This window comes from Parus major, chromosome Z (assembly GCF_001522545.3).
Source record: "Parus major isolate Abel chromosome Z, Parus_major1.1, whole genome shotgun sequence".
NCBI lineage: Eukaryota > Metazoa > Chordata > Aves > Passeriformes > Paridae > Parus > Parus major.
Window position 1 is genome coordinate 63,171,169 of NC_031799.1, and position 13,058 is coordinate 63,184,226.

Genomic DNA, 13,058 nt, shown 5'->3' on the forward strand with positions numbered 1-13,058 from the left:
TTTGGTAGACTGTGTCCACTGCTCTCCCACTGCTCTACCAGGCCAGTCATTTAATCACAATCAGCCTCTCCTTGGTGAATCCATGCTGATGATTCCTGATGACTTCCCAATCCTTCAGGCACCTAGAAATGGTGTCTAGGATTAGCTGCACCATGATCTTCCTGGGGATCAAGCTAAGCCTATCATTCTCTGGGTGTTCCTCAAGTTAGAAGTAACATTTGCTTTCCTTCAGTCTGCAGTTATTTCCAGTTGCCATGATCAATCAAAGAGCAGGTGGTATTAGTTTTCTGCTATATTTCTCATATTGAAAAAGGGGCACATTTGCAAATGGACAAGGATAGCTCTGCTAACAGGAAAATTTAGGAGTAGGGGATTTTTTGACTCACTGGAGAAGTGCAGAAACCATATTTCCTTTACGAAAATCTATCTTGTGAGTCATTGTCTAATTATTGTTTTATTGATTTCTGTGAGAGGAAATGTATTTGACACAGATTCAAGTGTATCATGAGTTTTGTTACAGGATGGTATAAATATTTGCTTGCATCAACAGGACATTTCCAATCAGAGGCTTTCAGATTTATGATGGACCTGTTCACCTTACCAAGTGCACATTTAAAAACTTCATGCCAACTCCAGACAGATTTACCAGTGCAGTTGGATTCTTGATGAAAAATCCCTGGCAGATGACTCCAAAAAATAACATTTCTCTTGTGAAGTTTGGTCCAAACGTAAGTTTATGACAAGTTTTCCTTAAGTCTTGCAAATGTTTTTATTTTCTTATATTTAATGTATGCAGACAGAAACTATAGGTCATCCTTTCTACACACACCTACTTCAGAGTTTATCTCCTGGCGGGAGGTCACACAGATATCCTTCATCTCCTGAGCAAAAAAACCAATACCAACAAAGATGTAGAATATGTTACACTAAATGAGTCATGGCTTATGGTAAAACTGAAAAGATTTTTTTAAAAAATGTTGTAACATTTGGTATATTCCTTAGTAACAAATTTTCTGCAGCAAATATTAACACTGTTCAGAAGCAAGAGCTGGCCTGAGCCTATTACTAAAACCCAGCACGTCTGTTTTCCAAGAATCTCCCATCTTTGCCACAAAGTTTTTAATCAGCTATGTAAAATACTAGTGTGTCTGCACATATGCAAATGTTTGTCTGTGTTTCAACTCAGGAAAAACAAAAACTTTTATTGTTGTCATCAGGTTTCTTTGAAAGCCTTCTTTGGAAAGCCTGGTCCCTGGTTTGAAGAAGGAGATCTGGATGGTGACAAGAACTCAATATTTCATGATCTAGATGGTTCAGTCACTAATTACAGGGATACCTATGTGGGCCGAATGGATAATTACTTGATTCAACACCCCAGATGCATTAACATCACAGAATGGAGTGGAGTGATTTGCAGTGGGAACTATGCACAGGTTAGTACTTTTGACCTTCTGTTTGGTGTAAATCTATAATATGAACTACTTGTGGAGTCAGGTAGTGTAAGATATGCAAAATTACTTGTCTTTCTATTTCAAAATTTTTTGACTTCTAAAAATACTTCAGCCAGTTTGTATGTATCATGCTTCCTCTCAGCAGACTGAGGGTACAGTATCATATGCAAGATAAAACTAAGTGAGTTTGCCAAGAGTTCAATGCTGCAGCTTTATCTGCTAAATATCTTTGTCTTGAAGGTGTCTTCTTTCACGCAAGGTCTGTCTGCTTTTCTTTCACTGAGCGGATTCCCATTCTGGCTCTTGCTCTGTGTGGCCAGGTGTTTTAGCTGTATTTTTTTCTCCTCCATACACTTTTTTGTCTGTAAAATGGGAAAAATCTATAATAGGTATTTTAATATGACTTTTATTCAGGAGAGACTTGTGTATTACATAACTCTGAACATCAAATTGCAGCATTTTGGTTAATAATGTACTCATTGTGCTTCTCTTTCATTTTCTTTTACAAAGAGACTAAATCTTCCTGTTTTCACCCTCTTAAATATCACATAGGTTTATGTCCAAACCTGGAATGGACAGAATCTTTCCATGACTATTGTCCGAGATGAATATCCTGCCAATCCCATGGTTCTTCGAGGTATTAATCAGAGAGCAGCTGCCTTTCAGCAATACCAGCCAGTGGTGATGCTCCAAAAGGGCTATACAATACACTGGAATGGAAAAGCTCCAAATGTCACCTATCTGTATCTCATTAACTTCAACAAGTATGTTTACTTTCTTTTGTGGCTTTGATCCGTAAGACAATACTGAAGTGTGTCCTGCAAAATTACTGTGCGTGAGTTTGCAGCCATCTGGAAGACCAGAGCCTGGGTTTGGGATGTTTTTTCATACTCACAAATAGTAATGTATGAAATGTAAGGGATTAAACAACAGACCTGTATCTGAGTTTGAACACTTTTCCAGTACAGTATCTTTAAGAAAAAAATCTTTGGAGAAGAAAATGTAACAATAGTGAAGTCAAGCAGAATTGCAGTTGAATAGCTTATCATACTTTTTGTTGGCAGATAAACTTACTAAATATCTCTGAAGTATATAATCAAATATATCCTGAGAGAATCAGAGTTACTAAAATATTTAATGAAAGACTCTGCAGATTTGATCATCTGGTGAGGGTTTAGGAGCTTTTTTTGTTCCTGTTTCTCTTTTTTTGGAGTGATTTGTTTGCAGGTATTGACACCTAAACTGTTCCTACAAGGACTAATACATTTTATTTTGGTTTTAGGAATGACTGGATTCGTGTTGGTCTTTGTTACCAACCAAAGACAGATTTTCTTATAGTATTGGAAACCTTTCAAAGGCGGTCATCTGCTCTGTCAAGCAAGGTGGAGCGCTACATGCCTGTATCTTCAATGATGGAGCTTGAAAAGAATCGATCGGACAAGAGGTTTTACTTTGACAACAGTACTGGGTAACTCTTGTCATTTGACTCTACTGGAAGATGTTGTTTAACCTTGAAATGTCCAGTTTGATAGGGCTAAAAGCAACTGGTTGAGACACCTGCATAAGAGGGAAGCTGCTGAGAAGGACCCCAGAACCCTTTGGAAGAATATTTATGTGTCTTTAAATCTCCAAACTACCATCGTTGTAACTGAAATACTTTTCAAGAGCACCACAGTTGCCAAAGTTATTTCCTACTCCATAGGTCTGGGGAAGATATCATATCTGGTGTGCTGCAGAGCAGTGCCTTTTGGGATTTAATTTCTTAGTCTTCAGAGAAATTAACTGTTTTCCTGTTAAACTGAAAATTCTAGGAATTTCCAAGAAGCTTTCTCTTCCAACATTTAAAAATTATGTTTTTTGAAAATCCTAATTTGTTTTCAGCCATCTCAAAAGAACTTAAAAGTCCTAGGTTCTCTTTCAAAAGTACTTCTCACAGTGGCCTCTAAGATTCTTCTGAGAGGTTTTAGATGTGGTCAACTTCCATAAAATTTTATCCTATATACATTTCTTTCGAATCTTACAAGTATTGTAAGTTCTAAATTTATAATTTGTTCTTTTACTTATTTTTTCGGTTACCTGCTACTGTGCCTGTCTGTAGTAAAAACACAAATTAATGTAGAACAGACCTTTATGTTACTTTGTGTAAGAGCTGCTCTGGTAACAGTCTAAAATGTAATAAAAAACCTGCCAGGCTTCTGTGAATATTATTGACCACTACACCTAAATTACATTTCCAAGCATTTGAAGTAGCACAACTATCTTGTTCAGTGCTGGTGGGTGAAACTGAATATTTCTGCTGCATGTCTGCAAAGATCTATGAGCAAGGAAAAAGGTCATGCTCTGCAATTTGTTTTTTGTTTCTTGCAAGCCACTGATCTGAGGACTGGTTCTTCTTTGCGAGGCATCTACATTTATATTGACATCTCCTTTAATTGTGGGGAATTTTAGATAAGTTGTTAGATATTTTCTAACTCTAGTGAACTCTAAATATTTTGAAACCCTTGGATAGTGGTGCAAAAGTGAATACTGTATTTTGTCTGCTTCTGAAAATCATGAAATATAGCTGCTAAGACTGAATATAAATATCTATATTTCACCGCTTAATATAGATTATTTTTCCCCTTTTTGTGTAGATTACTGTTTTTATTTCTTCAAGCCAAATATAATAGGGATGGTCACAGTTATTGCTCATCTCAGGGATGTGAAAGGATCAAGATTGTGACCAAAGATTCATCAAAAGGGATAAGTAATTGCATGGCAAAAGCTTACCCAAAGTACTACCAAGTACCAACCGTCATAAAGCAGATGCCAGAAAAAACTACTGTACCATGTACAAAATGTGGCACAACTCAGGTAAAATAAAATAAACAAAAACTTTCATGAGCTGTAGAACTGGTGATGCTGTCTACTCAATTTCAAGTCCAAATTTCAGTCTTTCAGCACAGAACACTGCACTTACCAAATTGCAGTGGTCAGCTGGTTAATCTTCTTGGACTCCTTGAGAGGTTGGAGTCCTTTCTGTAGTACAAAGGTTTCAGGGCTTTCTTTCTTCTTTTGTGCAACTCTTGTTCTAAGTGCTGCAGAAAAGGGACATAGGTGGATTGATGTCTTGCACTACAGTATTGTCTGTGCTACATGGAGAGCTTTGCTGCAGACATGTGCATGGCAAACCTTTCTGTTTGGATCTTTATTTATTGGCATGAGTTTGAAATTATCTCAGCTATACAAACTGAGAAAATTACTGAAATTAAGAGATACAATGGGTTACACTATGTATCATTATATTTATTAAGATTACTAGTACATAAATAATGCCACTGACAAATGGATGCATTTGCTTTGGAACTTGGGCTGCGTGTTGTAAACTGGCATGAAAAAGTGTTGGAGAAACGTTAATACGTGTACTTTACTGTTTTGTTTGATATCCAGATGGTATTCACCAGTGACCCTCACAAAAACTACCTCCTTGTGCAGATCAATTCAGCTGATGAAAAAGAGTTAAGCAGAGGTCAGCAAGCATTTATATATGTAAGTGTTCTTTATGGTTTTCTTCTTAAATATCACTATAGCAGTTTGTATTATAACAGTTGTACAGTTCTACATAATGCAGACCTCAGTTTTCTTCACTTGAATGAAAAGATTGGTTTGTTGTTTAAAAAACCAAGTCAAAAAGCTTATGTTTAAACATCAGAAAGTGAGGCTTCAAAGCTTCATTTCATATTTGAATCTTACCTGCTGAAGAGAAAAACGTTCCCATTAGAGTTCAAAATGTTCAGCTTCATGTTTAAATCTGTTTGGGTATACATTTTTAGCTGGTTTTGGAAGTAACCTAGCAATTTGTCAGTTAAATCCAATTTGTTGAAGTTGTTCTTGTGCAAGCAGATTAGTAAAACTGGGATGGGTCACACAAGCCATTAAGCTTTGCTAAAGTCCTCTAAATGGCAATTGCTAAAGAATCAGTAGATGTCTGTATTTGTTCTGATGTGGCCCAAATAAACTCAGTGACATGATACTGTATAAAAAGTAGTTTAGTTTGAATTTTCTATTCAGATGCTGAAGTAGACTTGCACGTGATGGTGAAACGCCATTGGCAGATACGCTCCCACCACAGAGCTTAGTCTGCACATGCCTTACATTCTGCAGTGTCATTGTTGGCCTGGCTGAACTTTCACTTGTCCAGGTAGACAAATGGCAGCTGAGCAGCTTAACCTTTGCAGCTGCAAACTTCTTCAGGAATGTGTGTGCCATATCCAAAACAGGTAAGCACTAGGAGGAAACTGGGCTGGAACTAGCCTGCAGCAGGGATCAGTTAACTGTATTGCTCTCAAGGAGTACAGGGGGTGTCTGAATTTTAGCTTCCCAAAGCAGGAACTGTGACTGAGGCAGCTAGTAATGTCACCTGGAATGTGCAATATTCCTGTAGAAGCTGCAAGCTTAAGACTCCCATGCAGTTTCAGAAGTCCTATTAAGCAGTGTTCTTTCAAGGGGAAAACTGAAGAGATGCTAGGGAGAAGGAAGCATTTGTAAGTAAATGACTGTATCTAAACTAGAGTAAGATTGATTAACACTGAGTGCAGTAGAATTGCTGTTTGATTCATATTAACTTATTTTTCTCTCTCTTTTTCTTCCCATTCAGGTCAATGAAACCATGTTTTCCTTCAAGGGTAATGGAATACTTACTGTTGTAGTAGATGCCTGCACTGGCACAGTGTTGGGAAACAGATTATTTTCTGGAGTAGACATTAGGCATGTTGACAGATATTTAAAATCTGGAATTCCACAAAGGTATGTGCAATGACCACTCATTTCCAGTGTGTCCTGCAAGCTGTAGCTCTGCTCTCTGAAAAGGATTTAAATAATGATGAATCGGTAATGATACATGAGCACTGAAAGTGAGCAAAACATGTGTCTCAGTCAGGCCAAAGGAGAAATATAAGGGCAATTTATTGGACAGTGTAGCCTTATTTAAGAAAACTAGGATTGATTTTGAACACCTAAAATTTTTCTGGTGTTGCCTATTTCCTCAAAAATAATTTTTTTAAGCAAAACATCATGTAACATCATCTGCTTTGCTTAAAACAAGAATAACCTTTTGTTTAATAAGGACAGTGGCAAGGACTATGTGAAAGATATACTGTTCTCACCATATGGGGAGAAGATATCACTAAATAAAGAGTTAATATTAGAAAATAATCCACATTTTAGTTTTCTAATTTTGGATCAATATCTAAACTTGATTTTTTTGATACAAGACACCAAACAGTTAAATAACACTTTCTAATGATTTTAAAGTCAGTTTAAAACCAAGAAATTCTAAGTACTGCTTTCAGAAAGGGTTGACTATTTCCATGTCAAAAGTACTCGTGAGAAATTGGACTCTGAGGGCAGCTAGCTGTAAAGGAGTAGAGCAGAATATTAAAAAATACGTGTTTACAACAGAATTATAAAAAATGTGTTACAACAGCTGCTGTCTCTGTGCTGTTCCTGTTGCAGGTCTATCATTCTGCTGAGCACAAGAGGTGATGTAGCAATTCCTAATAATTTATCTGAAGCCTTAACGTCCCTGGGGACAGCGAAACCACCTTATCTTCAGAGCAACGGTTGGTGGAAATGTTGCACATTTCTTTGACACCGCCTCAGTCGTTGTGTTTTTGTTGGCATGCTGGGTTTCTCATGGGGTGTGTGAGAAGGATGCAGCTGGTGCAGGGTGGTTGCCAGTTTGCACTGGTGTGGCTGCTGTCTGTCAGCTCTTGTTGAGAGGGGATGTGGGCAGCTCTTCAGCAGATGGGGCAGAAAACCCCTTTATGGCATTGTGTGAAGCTTGTTGCAAACAGAGAAATAACTAGCAGTTCTTTGTGCCTGTGGATCATGCAAAAGGAGTCCCAGGCTTTTTTCCTAAAATTTGTACTTTGTGCCTCACCCAGCAAATCTGTCTTTAAGCAGTCTCCTGTTCCTGCCTAGTATTTCCTGTTCTAAAATAACATGAAGCTAGACATGAGATGCTATTGGTATTTTGAGGGATGATGAGTTTATAGGTTTCTCATCTGTTCAGAGTGATGCCACAAGTTGTGGTTGAGAAAGCCCACTTTATAACTGTTCAGTTAGCTGTGTTTTCAAATTAAGATTTCAGGGTATTTAATACTAAGTATTGAGAAAGGAAATTGCAAATCATTATTTGCACCTAGTGAGGTGCATGTAAAACTGAGAGTGGATTAATGTCCTGAAAAATGTGGGAGAAGGAATTTTGGGGGAATGTGACTTTTCCTACCTAAGCAGTCCTGTATTGTGCTGCAGTGAGCTTGGCTGGTTTGGTAATGCTGAGCTTTTTTCTATCACAGGAAGCTTGGCCTTTCTGGGCTTCAGAGGAAACATTAAGCCATCCTGGATTAAGCTGTTTACCAGTCCTGCTGGGCATGGGCTCGTTCAGATAGAAAAGTATATCCCTCTGCAACTGGAAGAGTATGGCTGTGCCAGAGTAACTAAAAGCCGTCGGAAAGACCTCGAGCTTCTGAAGAAGGCTGCACGATCTCATTAAAGACTAAGATGTACATAAAATCTGGGGGGAAAAAATGTGAACTAACTTATTTTTTAATTTATGGCATTTTAAACTATATTGTTATCCAAGTAAATCATGTTATTGTCTGACAGATGTTTGCCAGCATTGACCGCTTGAATGCCAATCTGTGCACCTTCTAGTTGTACAAAATATTAAAGAATTTATTAGTATTTGTATAAACAGGTTTCAGAGTTTTTCAGATGTTTGTATTTACTGTAACCAAGTTCCTTCTGTTTAATACTCCTTTTGTATGTAAGAGGGTATTCATAAAAGCCTTAAGTTTTTAATAACAGGTGTTGGAGTGCATTTTGGATTACTTGAAAGATTAACATCAATGCCTTCATAAACAGCTTCAATTGGTCATTACAACTTAAGCATTTTTCCTTCAGCTGTTTAGATGTTTCCTTGGGAGTTTATTTATCAGTCAGCTCAGTTACATTCTCATTCTGCTTCCCAATGTGTTAAAACCCAATTTCCCCTATGCATTCAGCTGACTGAAGGGACTTTAACTGCAGTAAAAATTTTTGCTTTCCTGTGTGAAAGTTGGAGGGAGGAATTCAAAGATCCAGCCTGGGGCTGGGTTAGGATTGTGTACCATTCAGCAGAGTTTTACAAGGCTATGTGTACAAGCATGGTATGCAGAGCCGGAAATTACTCCTGTTCTTTAGGATCACTGTTTATTATTCCCTCTAAATACACAGGTGTGTCTGTAAGAGTTACTTTAATAAACAGTCTAGAAGTTAAGGCTGCAGTCTTGAATACAGCTTGACTTCAGCTTAGTTTTTTAAAGCTTTTAGCCAGAAGGGCAAAGCTGAGATACTGTTACTCTCAATTTGTTAGGAAATTAGGCTTTTACGCTTGCAGTGGTGGGTTTGTTTTTTTTGTTGTTGTTGTTTTGGGGAGTTTTGTTTTGTTGGTTGTTTGGTTTTGGGTCGTTGTTTTTGTTTGGTTGGTTTTTGGTGTTGATTTTTCTTTAATTATTTTTAAGACTATCTCAGCTTTAACTTCTAAGTGAATGAAAAGTGCTCTCAGTTCAGTAAGTCATACCTTCTGCCTTAACTTTGATTCTTTTAGTGTACACATGTTAATTCCTGGTGACTTTATATTAGGTCTGTTGATTTCATCTGGTTTTGTTGCAATTATGTGACTCTGACAACAGAGTGAAAATCATTTAGAATAGTGGCACGGCTGCTTTTTTTTCAAAATCCTCGTCTTTGAAATTAAATTTCAGGGACTGTAAAGATGCATTTCATAATAGGGAACAATAGGTGACATAGGGCTAAAATGTAACCCTAGTTCTAATAAAACTGACATATTTCCTTCTTCTTGTATATGTTCTCATTCATTCGAGCTGGTATAATGTAGCTACCATTCAGAGATGCTTTGTGCTTTGAATTCAGAATAGAGTGACTGTTGGAAATGGACTATATGCCTGTCTTCTCCAAAGATGTTGAAAAACTGTGGGGATTTTTTTTGTGCTTTAAAGGAGAGGAGGCACAATATCAAATGTATTACTCTGTTCAATTAAAATATGCTACCTCAGTGCTACAATTAAACTGCCTGGTCTAGTGTAGTTTCCTAAGTGAGAAGGGAGGGGGTAAGGAGTATGACACAAGAGTTCAAGTTAACAAATAGATGACCGATATTATTTTTACTGTAAAACCAAGCCAAATGGATGATTGTGTATTTCACAGTTCTGATGCACAGTTCTCTTGTAATGTTTGAAAGAAAAGTCATTTTGTTAGGGGAAGCTGTGATAAATCTTGAAGATTAGCTGTAATGTTTGGTGTTATTAATGCAGGGCAGTGTGATTTAAATGCTCTGAGTGCAGTAGTGATAGTGTTTGGGGATTAAAATGGCTTTAAGGCTTCCTCTATTCTGTGGGTTATGCTCAGCAGAGAAATGTGATGAGGTAGTGACCCTCAGGCTTGTGAAGTTGGCCATTATTTATGATATTCTGCTGTTCTAAGCGTCTTGTAAAAATTGTCCTTGGACGTGTCAAGGGTATTCTGATGTAGGGCTTACTGGTGAACAATTGGACCTGAAGTTAAAGTGTTTGTCTTTTGTGTAAATTTAAACACTTGATAAATAGCATAAATAAATTTTTACATCTGACAAGGCAATAAAATTTTGGGTGTCTTCTGTTGTATCAAGTCTGTTGTCTGTTGTTGTATCAAGTAATTTTATTATGTGTGCTGTGTGAATAATACAAACTCTCTTATTGCAACACCAGTTTACTTGTGAAGTTTGTGGAGAACATCTTACTCTTCATTCAGAGACAAGCTAGCAACACTGGAAAGGTGAAAGTCACTGATGGTGGCTGAAGTTATGGGACTGTCTTGAAAGCCAGGTATCTCAAAGCCTGTCTGAGCTGCCGAGTCCACAGTCATTTCAGCTCAGGGGAGCAAGGAGCAGCATTGTTACTGACTCAGGGGCATCCTATCCATGTCTTTAACTACCTGGTGGGAGAGTAAAGAAGGTGAAACCAGCCATTCTCAGTGGTGCCCAGTGGCAGAGAAAAAGAGGCAGTGGGCACACATTGAAATGCAGTTCCACAAAAACAGAAGGAAAGTTTTTATTGACTAGGTGGTCAAGCACTGGAACTGATTGCCAGAGCACCTGTGGAGCATTTTTCTATGGAGGAGAAAACTTTAACTGACCATGCTTTGGGACAGCAAATATCCTGGGCACTCTCCAGGGGTGATTACCAGCCAGATGATGCTGTAGTTTTGAGCAGTTAAAACCACTGATGTACCTAAGCCTCTCTCTCCAGGTGCACCAGCTGCCACAGCCTCCAAGGGCTGAGCCAGACGCTTCTCATATCTGAAACTTGGTGAGTCCCCAGACCCATTCCAAAAGAACTTGTAGTTGTTTCTTCATGCTCAGGATTTTATACAAATAGACTGATTTCCACTCCTTGCTCAAATTATGTCATCCTGCAGTAAAGAAATTTTAAAAATAAACAAAAGAAGAAACAAATTCCTTGCAGTCAGTAGCAGATTAAGTATACTATGAATAAGACCCTTTCTCTAGTCAAAGGCATCACTGGAAATCCAGTAAATGAGGGACAAGAGACCCACCCCAAAGAGCCCGGATGATGGCAAGGACATGCTTAGGAAAATACAGACTTAATTTTGTGTATTGTGGGACAGCAGTGACAGCTGAGGCCCCAGATAGCTTCTGACCCAGGCTATGAATTTCCTGTTCAGAGCAAGTCCCATGATTTCCTCTGCTTCCCCTCAACTCCTTTTCACCTTACATAGGAAGGATGTAGAGCTAACAATAGGTATCCAGCTCTAAGAAAACTCAAGTCAGCTGGGTTTGATGCTATCTGGATCTGTAGCTGCACTGGTCAGTGAAGGTCTTATTGTTTGTCATGGTTATATTTGGTTAAGGTAATCCTAATGTCACCTTATTTTCAGAATATCTGTGGAAAGCAGTAACTTTTCTACTTCAAAATGTGAGCTTTTCCCAGTCATTATTTTTCTGTGTCTTCTGGTCTTACTTGTTCTAGCACTTGTGGGAAGTTTTGACCCTTCCTGGAGTTCACAAACATATTTTCCTTTCCTAATGCCTCCCCTTTGCCCTGTGTCTTGGGCTATTTAAAATTCTAAAATAGTAATCAGTATTGAAGTACTTAAGACTGTCTCTGGCTTGAGAAAATTTATGAGCTTTTTAATTGTATAACTCAGGAGTACTACAATTTTGCAGATTAAATTTGTATTACCAATTGTTACTTGCTAAATGAAAAGTGTCTCCACTGACTTGCATAACTGGGAGTGATGGGACTGGCAAGTCACAGAATTCCTCTTCAATTTTTTTTCCCATGATGAAATCCTAGAGAAAAAAAAAAGAAAAAAAAAAAAAAGAGAAGAAGAAAGTTTTTGGATATAATAGGAACAATTTTAGGCATTACCACTACCCCCCCAGTATCTGAAGGTACAGGATTGCTAGAGAGGGACTTTTTATAATGCCATGTGGTGATAGGATTAGGGGGAATGACTTCAAACTGAAAGAGTGTAGCTTTAGGTCAGCTATTAGAAATAAACTCTTTACAGTGAAGATGGTGAGGCACAGGAGCAGGTTGCCAAGAGAAGCTGTGGATGCCCTATCCCTGCCAGTGTCCAAGGCCAGTCTGGATAGGGCTATGAGCAACCTGGTCTAGAGAGAGGTGTCTCTGCCCGTGGCAGGGGGGTGGAACTGGATGATCATTAGGGCCCTTCCAACCCAAGCCATTCTATGAATCTGTGAATTTTGGGAGAGAGCACTTGTGGGATCATCTGACATCAGCCTAGACTTTTTGGTATATAATCTTGTGCTCTTTACCCAAAATGAAAAAAATTCAGAGAAACTTTTGCTTTTCTTGAATGGTTTGTAGCTGTCACATTTGATATATTAGTGAGAAATTGGCTTGGTCAGATTGCAGAGAAATTTCAAAGTTATCAGTCTGTATAAACTTTCTCCCTACAGACAAACTTTTAAACTTTTTCTGTTGTATTTATGAATACAAAGCAGACTTAACTACCTTGCCCGGAGAGTGAATTCTTTGTTTCATCCTCTTCCAAGTTAGATAAGTTGTTAGGTGAATATTCTAATTTATAGTATTTTTTTGAGGTATTGTTTGTAGAACATACGAAGGCCTGACTTTTTATGTAGTTTATTCTAAATGGGAAATAAAAAGTGGTATTTCAAGATTATTTTGGTGTGTGCGATTATTCTAAGTAGAAAAGTTCTTTGCTAGAACTGCTATAGGCAGCTGGAAGCACAACTGTCTCTTTCCATGCAGCATTTCCAGTGACATTTTCAAAAGATACCCCAAAGTTAGTTCAGGGTGTGTTTTGTGTACTTGGTAGCTTTTGGGGATGGTCTCAGATGATATCATTTTAATATCTATGAAGTTCATGAGCAGAAGATGGTTTATTCCATCTGTAGGGTGTGAACCATGATCTAATAATTTTCCTTCAGCTCTGGTGCAAATGACTGGTGTATGTTTGTAGTTGTCGTTCCGATTGGGAACGGCTGAAAAGAACGACACAGACTCTCAGGGAGTC

The 13,058-nt window shown here is 38.1% G+C and overlaps 1 protein-coding gene across 5 annotated transcripts in view; it reads left to right on the forward strand.

The window, feature by feature from the left end:
- CEMIP2 (cell migration inducing hyaluronidase 2) overlaps window positions 1-10,160 on the forward strand; it is a 50,749-nt gene extending 40,589 nt beyond the window's left edge. For 4 of the 5 annotated variants that reach the window (XM_015653424.3, XM_033520334.1, XM_015653425.3 and 1 more), the window contains 9 exons: window positions 551-728; window positions 1,218-1,433; window positions 2,004-2,215; window positions 2,734-2,919; window positions 4,085-4,304; window positions 4,881-4,979; window positions 6,088-6,236; window positions 6,945-7,051; window positions 7,790-10,160. In XM_015653424.3, coding sequence (XP_015508910.1) covers window positions 551-728; window positions 1,218-1,433; window positions 2,004-2,215; window positions 2,734-2,919; window positions 4,085-4,304; window positions 4,881-4,979; window positions 6,088-6,236; window positions 6,945-7,051; window positions 7,790-7,986 — 1,564 coding nt within the window. In that variant the 3' untranslated portion in view covers window positions 7,987-10,160. The remainder of the gene's footprint in view (window positions 1-550; window positions 729-1,217; window positions 1,434-2,003; window positions 2,216-2,733; window positions 2,920-4,084; window positions 4,305-4,880; window positions 4,980-6,087; window positions 6,237-6,944; window positions 7,052-7,789) is intronic. The other variant, XR_001525503.3, reaches the window with a different exon arrangement.
- The last annotated feature ends 2,898 nt before the right edge of the window (window positions 10,161-13,058 follow it).